Source organism: Dreissena polymorpha, chromosome 3 (assembly GCF_020536995.1).
Source record: "Dreissena polymorpha isolate Duluth1 chromosome 3, UMN_Dpol_1.0, whole genome shotgun sequence".
Lineage (NCBI taxonomy): Eukaryota > Metazoa > Mollusca > Bivalvia > Myida > Dreissenidae > Dreissena > Dreissena polymorpha.
In genome coordinates this window covers 9,449,506-9,465,408 of record NC_068357.1, presented here as the reverse complement: position 1 = coordinate 9,465,408, position 15,903 = coordinate 9,449,506, and the positions used below count along the sequence as shown (strand labels likewise).

At 34.6% G+C, this 15,903-nt stretch overlaps 1 protein-coding gene across 1 annotated transcript in view; it reads left to right on the top strand.

Annotated features, from left to right (window-relative positions):
• LOC127872947 (uncharacterized) overlaps positions 1-15,903 on the top strand; it is a 45,336-nt gene that overhangs the window by 9,972 nt on the left and 19,461 nt on the right. Inside the window, exons 2-4 of the mRNA XM_052416467.1 lie at positions 1,392-1,638; positions 7,681-7,803; positions 9,047-9,166. Of these exons, the coding sequence (XP_052272427.1) occupies positions 1,392-1,638; positions 7,681-7,803; positions 9,047-9,166 (490 nt within the window). The remainder of the gene's footprint in view (positions 1-1,391; positions 1,639-7,680; positions 7,804-9,046; positions 9,167-15,903) is intronic.

Below are 15,903 nucleotides of genomic sequence, written 5' to 3'. Positions count from 1 at the left end.
ACGTGGGAATTTTCGCGGCGTTTCCCTTTTTGGGGGATTTGTTTACTTACTTTCTCATTATTACAATACATTTTTACATGTTTGAACTATATTCATTGTTTTTTTTCAAAATTTATTACGTTTGGCAAGATTAAATTATTAAGAATTGTGATAATATTATCATAAGACACATCTTTCTATTAAAAAAAAAAAAAAAAAAAAAATTTTGGGGGGGGGGGGGGGGGAATTTTTGGTTCTGAGAGGGGAAAAAACCAGCCTAGTTTGGTGAGGGAAGACGCCGATATTCGGCGTCTGTTATATAAGGTTAAAAACCCCTGATGGAGCATTAATTTTAGTGGCCACTTGGCCGTCCACCCATTAAGATTGTTTAATTTGAATTTTTGAAATTGTGTCTACCATATTACTACAAGTTTAATGTTTTATTACAATTTTTGCAGCTGTGTCTACCATATTTAGATATTGTAAAATTCGTGTTAAATTGCTTTTATGAAAGTTAATGTATTATAATAAATAAATAATACATGCAGTGGGTTTTGGTCAATTTTTTGGCAAAATTTAAATATTTTTCCGATATAACTTCCTAAAACTCCCTTATTGAAGGTTTCCAAAAAATAAATAAAAAATTCATGCTCATTTGTACATGTATATTGCAATATTTAGTTCCTCTCTCATCCACTTCCATAATTGAAACATTTGTAAATAATCTTTTTTTATTGTCAATTAAAATGTATTTGTTACATGTAGCATTAAAGGGGCCTTTTCACAGATTTTGGCATTTTTTAACTTATTCATTTAATGCTTTATATCGATAAATGTAAACATTGGATCGTAAAAGCTCCAGTAAAAAATCAAGAATAAAATTAAGAAAAGGAAAAGAACATTGTCCGGACCAGGTTTCGAACCAGCGACCCCTTGAGTCCTGCAAGAGTCCTGAAGTAAAAACGCTCTTGCCTACTGAGCTATTCCGCCGAGTACACATTCTTGACGTATTTTATACGTTATATAAGCAATCTTCGTAGTTTCACAAAATTTAACGACAAAAACAGAACTTTCCAAATTATTCAATCGTTTCGCGTTGCAACGCTTTATAATTTTTAGGTTTTAAAATCGTCAAAAGATGCATATAATGGCTATATTAGACCATGGTACATGTAAATGTTCAGTATCACTGTTTCCTCACAAATATCATAACTTAAACGAAAATTTGCGAATCTGAAACAACTTTTTTCAATTTTGTCAATTTACCAAAGCGTGAAAAGATCCCTTTAAAAACAAAACACCAATTTGCCAATTATAGTTAGAACAATATGATTTTTCCCCAATCGAAAGTGCTTTGCCCCCATGTCTAAAAATGGTGAAAAAAAAACACTGACATATTAATCTTTTTACAGTCATTCTGTGCCATGGAGAAATTTGAGATAAAAATAGAACGTCCGAAGCCAAGCCCTCTGGACGAGTTGATAGAGCTACTTCGGAAACTACTACGATGTTGCTTGAACTTTTTGACCTGCGGTTGTTATAACGGCAACGAATCTAGTCGAAGGTCGAGCATTTTTAATGGCGATACAGAGTTCAGCTCGATGCTTCTCGACAACGAACGACAGGCTGTGCAGAATTTACTGCTATATTTGGAAGACGGTGAGTAAAGATAACAATAGTGAAGTTAAAGCAGAGTGTGTTTTTTCATTAAAATTCGGGTGCGGTATTCGGCCCAATTCCCAATTGAAAAAAGTATATATTTTCCCAAATGGGATCTACCAATTCCCAATTGAAGGATTCCCCCAATTTTTTTTATTTTATTTTAGATTTCAACATTTTTTTAATCTCCCATCCAGCCATATCAGTGACAACCTTATTAAAAATAATACTGAAAAACACTTCTATTCTTAATTTGAAGCATTTTTAGCAGAACAGCAACAACACTTATTTGCCAATTTTATTCAAAACGCCGCAATTTTTTCCAAAGGGACCCGGCCCCCTTCTCAAAATGGTGAAACAAAAACATTGCAAAAGTTGAGGGGTTTATCATTGCATATCTGATTTTATCTCACCTGAGCACAAAGTTCTGTACCCATGGTGAGCTTTTGTGAGCGACATTGGTCTTTCATGTGTCGTCTAGATTGGCCTTGTGATTACATTCCTGAGGCCGCATTTATGGCCCTATCTTCATGACACTTGGTCTGACCATTTTTTCCAAATGATATCTAAGCAGAGCTCAAAACTGGGTCATGTGGGGTCAAACACTATGTTGCTAGGTCAAACTATAGAAAAAGCTTGTTTACACTCTACAGGCCATATGTATTGTCCAATCTTTATATGATACTAATTCAGAATATAATTAATGATAGCTCAGCAGACTTCAGAAATGGTTCTGGTCCATTTAAAAACATGGCACTTGTGGGTTTTGGGCCAATCAAATGTACGTGTGCATTCAGAATATTTTTCTGCCATCAAGAAATTGTTCTGTTGACATAAAGAAGCATCAATTGTTAGAAAATACCAATATACCATGCAGAAAACAATTAATTAATTTTATACCATCAATTTCATGCATCTGAATATTATTACTACCCATAAAATAAATTAACATTTTCTAAAATGTTTATTTTGGTTCTTTCGGAAGATGCTGACGATGATTACATATGAATACCCTCAATTAAATATTCTCAAAATAACTTAAATTTTTCTTATAATTTTATTAGGTTAAAAACAACTGCGTATAACTTAAATTGTGATTAATCTCTAAATTGTGATAAACCTCTTAATTGTGATAACCTCTGATCCCGATTGTTGTTAATCCTATCTAATCTTTCCAACTGACCCTGGCTTTGGCAGCAAAAATTAATACACATTTCAAGGATCTCTGGAAAATGCAAAAAACAAATAGTTTTTAAATAACATAACAGGGTGCAGAATCAGCGGGGTTTTCAGGGGGTTTCACACGGACTGGACAGAATGTAAACACACCGTTAAGGACTTAATTTTTGCAGATATCTCAAGTTATTGAAATACAATTGCAAAAATTGTTAGTACATAAAAGACCGTTTTTTTGCTTTTTGTGCCGATATCTTAACCTATAAGAATAAGTCATTGAATAGGTCTGAAATCCGTGACAAAATTGTGAAGCATTAACGTGCAGTACACATGGACTTTTTGAACAAGAACACAATGTCATGCTTATTAATGCCTTACACATGTAAGTAAATTAACCATTGCTTGTATAAAACCCTGACTTGAGTGCCAAAATAAACCACCCTTATGTCACTTAATTGAAAATTTCTGATCAGAAAACATGGCAAATGCGCATGATGAAGTTACTGTCTGTACAAACCTAAACACACACACATACAATAACAGACACACAAATGCACACTCATACACTCAACCATTTCAACAGCTATATCATTGTTTCTGAAGCTGTCTGAATAAAAAATATAAAAAGTTTGTAACAAACATTACGGTCCAGGGGTACTGGCCCAAAAAAAGTTGTCGCCACTTTTTCGCAGCGCGAAACTGTCAGTTATTCCGACCTTATTAATTATGACAATCATCTAAGAAACCTTACAACATCAATGTCATTGACTATATTATTACTTTTAAAAGTATGTAAATACATAAATAATAATAAGTAACTTCATAAGTCTTAATAAGCTTTATTTATACATAAAAACATGCCGAGTACTAATGTTCTGGCCGTGGCTTGAACGAGGATTATGTTTGTTTCGTGTGGCTGTACTGTACATCGACACTTAATAGATCGCTTCACAGACATAGAACATATTATACAGACAAACCGACAGACTGACACACAGAAGGACGCCGTCTCTACAGGGCAATAATGAGAAATAATATCTTCAATTCTCTGTTAAACATTTTTAGAGCACTGTGTGCTTGTGTATGTTGTTTTTGAGTTTTATGGAGTCTTTTCTCTGTATCATGTACAAACAAATACAATTGTAAATACAAACAACACAAATGTTAAGTTGAATAGGTTTAAAAATATTGAAAATGTCACAAACTGTTCCTGAGCTGTAAGATATTTGTCCCAACATTTTATTAACCTCGGTTTACCCCTTTAATAAGGAAACTGTATTTAGAGAGTCGCTAAATGATGAAGAAACAAGAGCTGTCACCATAGGATGACTTATGCCCCCCTATAAACGCTTGATAGAAGTTATGAACTTTTTTCGAAACCTAAACGCAGATTTTGAAACCTAAACGCAGACCCTAAGTTCAAGGTCAAGGTCACAGGGGTAAAAATTTGTGTGCGCATGGAAAGGCCTTGTCCATATACACATGCATACCAAATATGAAGGTTATATCTCAAGGGACATAGAAGTTGATGAGCATTTTTCAAAACATAAACGCAGATTTCGGAACCTAAACGCGGACCCTAACTTCAAGGTGAAGGTCACAGGGGTAAAAATTGTTGTGCATATGGAAAGACTTTGTCCATATTCACATGCATACCAAATATGAAGGTTATATCTCAAGGGACATAGAAGTTATGAGCATTTTTCAAAACCTAAATGCATATTTCAAAACCTAAGCGCGGACCCTAAGTTCAAGGTCAAGGTCACAGGGGTAAAAATGTGTGTGTGTTTGGAAATGCTTTGTCCATATACACATGCATACCAAATATGACGGTTATATCTCAAGGGACATAGATGTTATGAGCATTTTTCAAAACCTAAACGGGGACCCTAAGTTCAAGGTCAAGGTCACAGGGGTAAAAATTTGTGTGCATATGGAAGGCCTTGTCCATATACACATGCATTCCAAATATGATGTTATATCTCAAGAGACATAGAAGTTATGAGCATTTTTCGAAACCTAAACACAAAGTGTGACGGAAAGACGGACAGACAGACGGACAGACAGACGGACAGTCCAATCACAACAAAAACAACAACCAGATTAGCTTTGGGAACCGATATTCAGACCTGTGGCATAGGACGGAAAAGGCCTGTATAACAACTGATTATAATTTATCCCAAGTCTCTTGTTAAACAAACATTGTTTTTTAGTGCGAATCATTTATTTACAGCTGCTGTCAGCCAACTGCAGTTTTCAAGTCATTTTCTATGGATACAAATAATTTAATGCTTTATATGTCTTTGAAGTTATATATAGTTATACATATATATATATATATATATATATATATATATATATATATATATATATATATATATATATATATATATATATATATATATATACACATGCCTTCACTTAGAGAAATTAGCATACAAATACATGATACAAGATAAAGGATGATTGGAATTATAAAATGTTGTGATCTTTTCTCACCAGCAGCAAACAGCTTACCCTGTCGATTGTTAATGCCCTGATATATCCCATTGATAAAGTAAAACCAACCTGGGGCATTTATATAACATTTAAGTTGTGGTTAAGTATAATGAATATTTTAAATGAGACGTTTTAAGGTAGTTTCGTAACTTTAATTATATGCATGGCGTCTACTTCGCTACTAAACACCTGAACTATTACACCTAAAAAATCCATTAATTAAAAGCCCCAGCATTACCATGTTTCATTTGGTTTGAGCTATATAATCTGTATCACCACTCCTGGTTATAGTATCATGTTCCGATTGACAATGTTTTCTATTTGATATATGCATAAACTGGTACATACATTTACAAAACCGCTGTTTTATGATTACTGATATGATATTGCAAAGGTTGCTTTTATCATCATAATTAATGTAAGTTCTGGCTACCATAACTTTAAAAGTCGCTTTTTATGATTTTTGACTGGCGCGACATTTCGTAACCATATCAGCTATAATCTCTTTTCAGCCGAATAGAAACTGAACTGCCATGTCAAGTGGTGATTTAAAGAAATAACATTAAAAATGATACAATTAACAACGTCTGTAATATACTTTTGATAGCACATACCATATCAATTATGTTAATTCGTTTTGGATAGGTGGGTTTAGTTCAGAGGGATAGCATATTTTATGTTTGCATAAAAACAAATAAAACAATTAAAAAAACACATGCATTTTCCACTTGAAAAGAAACCTACAATATTTAGACAGACTAAATTATAACAATTTGTCATCGTGGCATGGTGGATATGGTTTTGGTCTATCAGCTGTAAGGTTGCAGGTTCAATCCCCATGGTTGGAGATTTCTGGGAAAGAAAATCTTTAGATCTCCTCTAAAGACACCTAGTAGTGGTTCTGTCTGGAAAGGGAACGGAAAGCGTTTCAATAAGAATTGTGCTTTTGAAACAATAAAGCTTTAATAAATGTAGGTTTAATCTAAAATGTTAAAACTATAAAATTATATTACGGTCAATTAAATGGATGCAACAATTTTTAAAATGCTTTAGATTAAACATGTTTTTTTTATTTTTGAATACATAAAAGATTGTACAATTGTATGCTTCCCGACAATGTTCGGGTAGCATTTAATTGCCAGTTTGAAGTTCCTTACTTCCTTCCTTCCGTTACACTTTTGTTACAGTTTCTCATAGGGCCTTCAATATTTTACTGATCTCATACATATTTGGCATGTAGGTACCTTGCATGGACCTCTACCTTTTGATGAGGTTTGAGGTCACTGGGGTCAAGGTCACCGAGGCTAATAATAGATATTTTTCCATCACACTTTTGTTACAGTTTCTCTTAGCGCCTTCAATATTTTACCGATCTCTTACATATTTGGCATGTAGGTACCTTACATACCTTAAGCTTGTGGTATTTACCATTTGTCACTTACCCGTCTTTATCCTAATAAACGCGCCCAAGCACAATGCAAATCACAAAGAGGGCGCGTTTATTTCACCCTCCGTTAGGTATAATATGAGCCAACACCTAAAATGTGTTAACCGGTATTTGCGAAAAGTTCCGAGTTCATTAAGCAATCGTAAACATATCACAAATAGTTTTATAAGAATACTACGCCTTATTATCATGTGAAATGAAAGGGCTGTGTCGATATGACCGTAGTGAGAACTGTCACAGTACGCGTGGCCAAGATATGAACAGTGTGAATTAGAGAAGGTTTATGGTTAAGGTAGCTTCGGCCCAGTGTACCGCATATTGAACAACCTGGGTAGATCCGTATTTTAAATGCACGGTGACATTAAAAAAATGTAACATGAATTCGACATTTCAAACTGAAAACACCGATACAATAATACAATCGCCTGCATGTTGGAGTTTAATTCTTACATCGATCTGTTCCAAATATATATGCTATTATTATTTAAGTTTTATTTCTATAAGGTTTTTGCAAATTACCTTGATGATAAACAAATTTCTGTCAATAAAATGCAATTACTTTACCCCTTAGCAGCCGAGAAATGGGGGCGCTATTATTTTGATCACTCCTTCATTTTATTATATGATAGGGGCGCGTTTATTAGGGCATGAGCGTTTATTAGGATAAAGACGGTAGATATGTATTTTATCACATTTGTAGTCCCTTAGAAAGTTAAATTTTATTTAAGACTTTTTTTACGAGATACAAATTTTGAAGGCTTCAATCCAAACCCTTAGATGCTGATAAGCAGCAAACAGCATTAAACCTGAACAGACTGCGAGTAACTCGCAGGCTGTTCTGTTTTTTTGCTGTTTGCACATAGCCATTTTCACTTTGCTTCTGAGAGGGAAAGGGTTAACCTATTTGACATGATTTCCAGAGGAAACCAAGACTCCAGTGCTGGATGAGCATCACACGAGGGCCCTCGGCATTCTCACGTACTCCGATAACATGGAACTGCAAAAGTCTGCTGCTCTGTGTTATAGTGAAATCAGCGGGAAAAGTATGTTATCACATAGCGTTTTTGTGCGTTTAAGCCTCATTTTTGAACAACTGGGTTTAATTCATATGCGTAAAGTGTCGTCCCGTATTAGCCTGTGCAGTCTGCTCTGGCTACTAAGGGGTGACTCGCAGCCTTAACTGAATTTGCTTTAGAAGAGACATTCATGTAAATGAAAAATTCCATAAAGATGGACTGCAGAGGCTGATCTGGGTAAACACTATGCACACGCATTAACCTTTTCAGTGCGGGAACCGAATTTTGAAGGCATGTGCAAACAGTTTGGATCCAGATGAGATGCCACAGAACGTGGCGTCTCATCAGGATCCAACTGTTTGCTACATGTATTCTGATAGTATTCTTTGAAAAAAAATCGAAGAAAATGCTAATTTTAGAAATTTAGCAGACAACATTTTAGCAGACGACAAATTTCCCAGCATGCAAAAGGTTAAGCCCAGATTATCCAGAATAAGGTTGATTTTATGTGTGAAATAATGTGAACAAAAAAGATCCATTAGTCATTTAATGTGAACAAAAAAGATCCATTAGTCATTTAATGTGAACAAAAAAGATCCATTAGTCATTTAATGTGAACAAAAAAGATCCATTAGTCATTTAATGTGAACAAAAAAGATCCATTAGTCATTGATGGTACTAACCTATAACATACAGTTGTAATTGATTTGACACAAATACCTATACAGTTCTATTAAATTACTTCTATTGAGAATTGAAATAGAAATTAAGGTAAATTAAATTGATGTTAATTAAGAGCATTTGTTAAAAAGTTTTCATATAAATATCTTTTGAAATGAGAGACTGTTCTGAAAATAAAACTGGCGTTAGTCTAAAGTATTACTGATTTTAAAGAAACCTCCACTTTACTGGTAAATACTTCCTATTGAAATGCAAAAGCAAATACATTGTGAAACTTAAGTGAAGGACATTGTAGGCATCATTTGGAATGATTTATCACCTTGGATAAAAACACAAATGAAAAAGGACGCTTTGATGTAATTTATAAAGTGTCTGCCTTGAGACTAGGAGGTCATGGACTGGATCCACACCGTTGGAAGCATTCTTTAGATTTCCCTCTTTAGAAATATTATATGCATGTATTTAACAAAAAACTTAAGGCAAGTTTCTCTGGCAATCAGCATCTTTGTTCTAAATGTTCCTGGTAAGTGACAATTTGAATTAATTATTTATTGATATCTGCATAATGCCAGTTCTCTCATTTTTCCAGTGAAGGTCCCTATTTCCAATGCTCTGGCCACTCCGCTGGTGGCGTTACTGCGGTCCCCACACTGCGTCGTTCAGAAGCTGTCCTCTCTCGCAATCAGCAACTTTGTTCTCAACGGGCCTGGTAAGTGACGATTTAAAGGTTAGTTTAAACCTATTTATTTGAGCTCGATTGCATGGAAAACGTAAGGCTTTCTTGAAACGCACTGAGTCCGTTTCTTTGGAACTAGTCTTCTTTATAACGAACACACTTGTGTCCACCTGTTAACAAAAGCAGTTGAAATCGGATCGTTATCAAATTTAATGATAATGTTTGCAGGCATGGTATCATTACGAAGTTTGATAAACTGCTTGAAGCACTTCTGAATTATGGCCCTTAAATTACAAAAAAAAGCAAAATTAACCTTGCCCACTTTCTTACTGAAACATTTAAAATCAGATCATCAACGAACTTGGTGATAATCATTGTGAGCATAATATCTCGATAACGTTCCATAACAAGCCAAATATTTGGAGCACTTCAATTTTTTAAAGGCTCTTGAATTAAAAAAAGTTTAAATATTAACCGTGCTTTCACTCTCCATGAAACTTTAATGTTTTTCTTTAACCCTTTCCCACTCGGAAACAAATTGAAAATGGTTATATGCAAGCAGCATAAAACCAGAACAGCCTGGGAGTAACTCGCAGTCTGTTCAGGTTTTATGCTGTTTGCTACTCGTCAGCATCTTATGGTTGGAAATGAAACCTCTTAAACTCGAATCTAGTAAGAAATTAAAATAAGCCTCCTAAGGGACTACAAATGCGGCAAAATACATATCTAAGTGGTAAAGGGTTAATCATTGGTTTATTTAGTTTATTATACAGCAATTTAATTCCTTAGCACTTAATAATAAAAATTTTAGAAAGAAGTTAAACATCTACTTGAAAACAATTGATGTACTGTTATTTATAATCATATTAATAATGTTTAAGTTTTCCCAATTTCATGGTTTATTGCGCTTTTTTCCCGATCAAAAAGGCACAGGCTATAAAATATAAAGCAAAAAAAAAAATCACTGGGAAATGGTACTTGAACGCCACAGGTTATCGATTACATTACAAGATACATGTAGTACATGTATGCCTAGCACAAACCAACACGCCCAGATTGTTTTAAGATACATGTAATATGCCTGTCACAAACCAACACAATATCCCATGTGATGGCTTGATTTCAATGTCTTACTACTTTTAATTTATTTATTTTAATTAAGATTGGTGAACATGACATGTTAGTAATAGCAACTTAAAAAAAATCTTGAATGCACTTTTATTATTATGTCCATCGTTGATTGTCCGTCATCAACATTTGCTTGGTAACTCTATAGATGCCGCATTGTCTGATCATCATTAAGCTTCCAATAATATCTTGGCCCGGTTTGCAACTGGTCATGTGGGGTCACAAACTAGGTTGCTAGGTTAAATTAAAGAAAGCTTGTTATGCAATTTTTTTTTAAGAACATTGTTGATCATTAAATGTATTTCCCGATGATTTTGGGAAGTTTCACCTTCAAATTGGGGTAAATGGTCAACATATCGGATTGGCAAGAGTATTGTTTTGAGGTATTTACTTAATATTTAGGAATAAACGCTATATTAGCCTGTATAACAGTTTTTTTTCAACTTCTTGGGAAGATAGCCCATGGCTTTGGAATTTGGAATTTTATTGGCATTTTCATGAAATTGGGGAAAAAAAATTCATTTGCCTTTTTTTTCCACACGAAAATTCCACTGATTAGGGAAATACAAAATTTGATATAACTCTTTATACATTGTAATCATTTAAATTAAAAGAACAAAATCATATAATACTTCGTTAGATGTAATTGAATTAAAATTGAGATAAAATAAAATACGCATTAGACACTTCTTTCTATAATTTTTTTTTTGAAATTTGAAATTGGGAATTTTTTGCCACATTTTGGGAAAAAAGTATACTTTTTGAGATTGGGAACATAGCCAAATTTCGGCTATAAAATCGGGCCAAAAAACCCCTGTATAAAGTTCAGATACTAGCATATGGAACAGATGTACATGTATCACAGAATAGGATGCACAAAATGTAGCGCTGAAAGAGTGACATTTTCATATGTACATGCAATTCATTCAGATTCAAGACTTATAATTTGTTCATAATAAAATTTCATACATGGACTTAATATTGCACTGATAATGTTCAATGCGTAACCCTGTGAAAAAATTAAATTAACTTTTATGTAGAGCGGCTTCTCCGAATAGGGTCTAAGTCTGTATGCTTTTAGCCTATCCAAAATAAGTTTACATTTCACCTCTTGGAAGTCATTATCTACGCATGAGCAGAAAGCGGGATCTTTCTTTTCCGGTTTTGCCAAGTTTCAAGGCGCGGACATTTTGAAAAACTAGAAAAACAATCACTTGTTCTGAAGGTAAGAATTTTCTTTAACGTTTTAACTGGGTATGCTAAGCAACCTTGATGACATGATTAACGAATAATATTGTTTAAATTAAAGCTTGACAGCGTACAAGTGAATTATGTTATGTAAAGAGGTTACAGTCATAAATGACAAGTATAAATGTGACGTCACGCGATTTGTATGGGTAGGACGTAGGAACATGTATACGAAAGAGCCGACATAAAATTCAAAAGTCGGCTCTTCTGGATGCCTGTTTTTTAGAATGAAGCTTGATACAAACGTATATAAAAACTTTAACTCATATTAGCAATTGATAGTCTCTTGACCATGTGTCAATGTAAATGGTTTTGACCATGTGTCAATTTAAATGGTTTTGACCATGTGTCAATGTAAATGGTTTTGAAATAAGGAAATTTTGTCTATTAATACCTTTCTGAGAAAAGAAAAAACACGAAAGTCAAATATTTAGATAATTCTATCAGCCTGGAGTGTTTCCTGACCCTGTTGCTATGTATTTGGTTAGTTGTTTAGCTCTTTCAGTGCTGGAACCGAATTTTGAAGGCCTTTGCAAACAGTTTGGACCCAGATGAAAAGCCACAGAACGTGGCGTCTCATCAGGATTCAAACTGTTTGCTATTTTTATAGTATTCTTTGAAAAAAATGAAGAAAATGCTAATTTTATAAATTTAGCAGACGACATTTTAGCAGACAACAAATTTCCCAGCATGCAAAGACTCTGTATTTTACTTTTAGGATGAGTCGTCAACTAAAGTATGACAAGACTGCCCTGGAAAATGCAGTAAGAGCAGTAAAAAGTAAATCTATGGGCTAGTTAAAGGCATCCAGGCTCTACGATGTACCTAGGTGTACGATATTTGACAAGGTTAAGGGTCATTCCAGCATCGAATGCACAATGGGGCCACATACATTTCTCAAAGATGCTGAGGAGAAGAGGATAGTCGAGTGGCTGACACAAATGTCACATATCGGTTATGGACGGACTAAATATGAACTGATAAGGACTGTTGGCAAATTTGTAAAGGAATATGGACACAAAACGCCGTTTAAAGATGGGGTGCCTGGCAAGGACTGGTACTATGCATTTATGGAGAGGCATCCTGAGATTAAACTGAGATCTCCCAGACAACTTGGAAAAGAACGTGCGGTGATAACCCCAGAGCGTGTTTAAGGATGGTTTCATGACTTTAGAGAGTACATTAATGAGGTTGTCGAGGACAAAAATATACTCTTAGATCCTACCAGAATGTACAACGTGGATGAGTCAGGATTTTCCTTGGCAGTTAAAACGGGACATGTACTAGGTGTGCGTGGGGCCAAATCCGTCTACAGTGTATCCGCCTCTGACAAATCCCAGATTACGGTTCTGGCTGGCATGAGTGCAGCAGCACACTTCCTCAGACTGATGATTGTGTTTCCAGGCCAGAGATTCACCAGGAATATGCTTGAAGGGTTTGATGATGCAGTTTAAGGCAGAAGTAGAAACAGATGGATGGAATCGGAATTGTTTGCCAGTTGGCTTGAAACTGTATTCATACCCGATATAGAGGAGCGTCAGGTTAGAAAACTGCTGATACTACTAGTTGATGGTCATTCGACACACCTTACTCTCGAAGCTTGTGATATTTTCCGAGATAATGACATTATTCTTTATTGTCTATTAGAGCATGCAAGTCATCTCATGCAGTCGTGTGACCTCCGTTTCTTCTGCTCACTTAAGGAATCCTGGAAGACAGCAATGCGCAACTGGCAGATTGATCATGTGGGCGAGTATGTTACAAAGTTTGAATTTGTAAAAATTTTCAAACATGCATGGTATGCTTTCACCAAGGTTGAAAACGCAGTCAACAGTTTTCCAGATGCGGGTCTTTTCCCCCTTGATAGCTCCGTAGTTCTAAATACGGATAAGTTTCAAACCTGTGTTCTGTTCCAGAATAGAAAAAATAGAGGAACGTAAAAACAAAGAAATAGAAGACACAGAGACTCAATCAGAAAATGTTACAGATGAATCTAGTTGGGCAGTATTGATCGTCACAGATGCAGTCCAAAATAAAACACCTGAAGACACAGAACCATCGGAAACGAATGTGTCTCAAGAAAGTGCAGCTGTTGGATCAACAAGTCAGTCCGAAGAATCTCAAAATCGACCCGTTGAACAACTTAGAACAGGAGAAATTGACCCTTGTACTTCAAAAGCTAAAGCAGAATCGCCAATGTCCAAGTATTTGAAAATCCCTACAATAAAGCCATCAGAAAATAAGAAATCAAAGAAGGTATTGTTGCCTAAAGCTGTAACTTCAGATAAATTCCGAGAATATCTTCTTGAAAAAAAAATGCGACAGGAAGAAGAAGAAAAATCTAAACTGTTGAGAAATGAGGAATGAGAAGAAAAGAGAAAAGAGAAGGAAGAGGCGAAGAAAATAAGAGAGAAAGAGAAATTGCGAAAGAAGAAAGAAAAAGAAGAAAATAAAGCTGCTGCAGCGAAGATGAAAAAAGGGAAAAGTAAGAAAAGAAAGTATGACAGTTTATCGAGTGATGAGGACTCAGACAGTGATATAAACACGAGTAAACTGGTGCAAGAAGACAAGAGTGATGGGTTTGAGGAAGAATTTGAGATGTGCCCTGCATGTAACCGGGGCTATCAACACCCGTATAGATAGGTTAAGTGTGAAAGTTGTCAAACACGTTGGCATTACATATGTGCCAACAGGCCGGAATATGAGTTGTTGGACGAGAAAGAAAGAGCAAAGATGGAGTTTGTTTGTCTGATGTGTGATTGACACGTTTGAAGTATCAGACGCAATTATAAGAAACAGTGATGCTTTTAAGTATTATCACGTGAACTTGAACAATGGTGTAAAAAGCGTAGGTTATTTTACATAATTAAAGCGTTACATGACTGAAATGAAAAGTTTTAACATGAAATAATTTCATAAAAGATTAAGCTAGTTTACAATATTTTCATACGAGTTAATATTGTCAGTAAAACTATTTGTATTTTTTGTATAATGGACAGTCTCAAGAAAGAAGTGAATAAAATTTGATAACGCTATGTTTAACTAAAGATTTTTCTGTGTTTTTTATCGTTTTATTAAAAACCTTATAGGTATCCGAAAGACCCAACGGTGTTCGAACTTACCCGACAATAGTTACGTAATTGTTCCTAGCATACTTGACATTTTAAAACGAGTAACGCTAAGCAATATAGACGAAATGGATGAAAAACGGCTGTTTTAGGTAACCAGCTCAAAACCGTTCGGCACTTTGGGATATTAAAAAAACAATCAAAAATAATCTTTAAAGTATCCAGAGACTGCCGACATCGCTCTATTTGTACGCAAAACATACTTGTTTTTTAGAATACCAGATTAACCCTTCTAGCGATGTACATGAAGTCTTTGGTAGTCTCTTTCTATGTTTTTGTCTCGTGATGTTTCTGTCATATATACTGCATTTAACCATATGCAAGAAACAATATATATATCATGCCTTTGGGTAGGTAAACATTTGTCATGAACTGACATTGAACCCTGGAGATGACTGGTCAATGGCATGTAGATAAAGTACAATAATTGGATTTGTTTATTTGATTAAGGGCTTTTGTGTTGTTTTGTTAAAGAGACTTGTCTATACATGTAGTTGATGAATGGACTATTGCGTAACTTTTTGTTGTACAGAATACACTACTGAAATAAAAGTGTACAGTGTATTTTAACTTTATTTGAATGAACCCTTAATAGTTATTGTAAACAAAGGATTAAGGTCAATAACACATTGGCCTATCCTAAAAATAAATATCTGCAGTGAATCACTCTTTCATACAAATACTGGTAAAACAGAAATTGTTGATGTGAAATGTGATCAATTTTCATTAGTACTTTGAATCAAGCAAGTCAAATATAAGCCTATTGGTTTTCTCATGTATTTATCATCTCTTGGTGTGCTTGTTATCATGTGAGAAAATTTTTGTATGTTATGTAACTACCAGTTACCATTGTTAGCAATGTAATTTACATCAAATTGTCATCAATGTTTAACAGATCACATCTGCTCCATGAAAACACACAATGTAATATTTTTTTATCTTTATAAAATTGTCATCAAACAGATGACATCTGCATCCTTAAAATTCACAAGGTAATCTTTTTTATCTTTCTAATATCATAACTTCTCATAGTAATAAATAGATGCTTTAATTGTCGTAAAACATTAAAGTGGCTTTTGAAAAACTTGTTGACTGTTTTTATTGTTAGTATGTCATTATTAAGCGTTGGTAGTCTTTTTATCAAAAAGAACAGAAATGCTCAAAATTGTTCCAACACTTAAGGTAACAAACTCAACTGAAACAAACTTGTCAACTGCAACGCTTTTAACACATGAACGCAAAAGCATCTATTCTTGTCATGTCCCT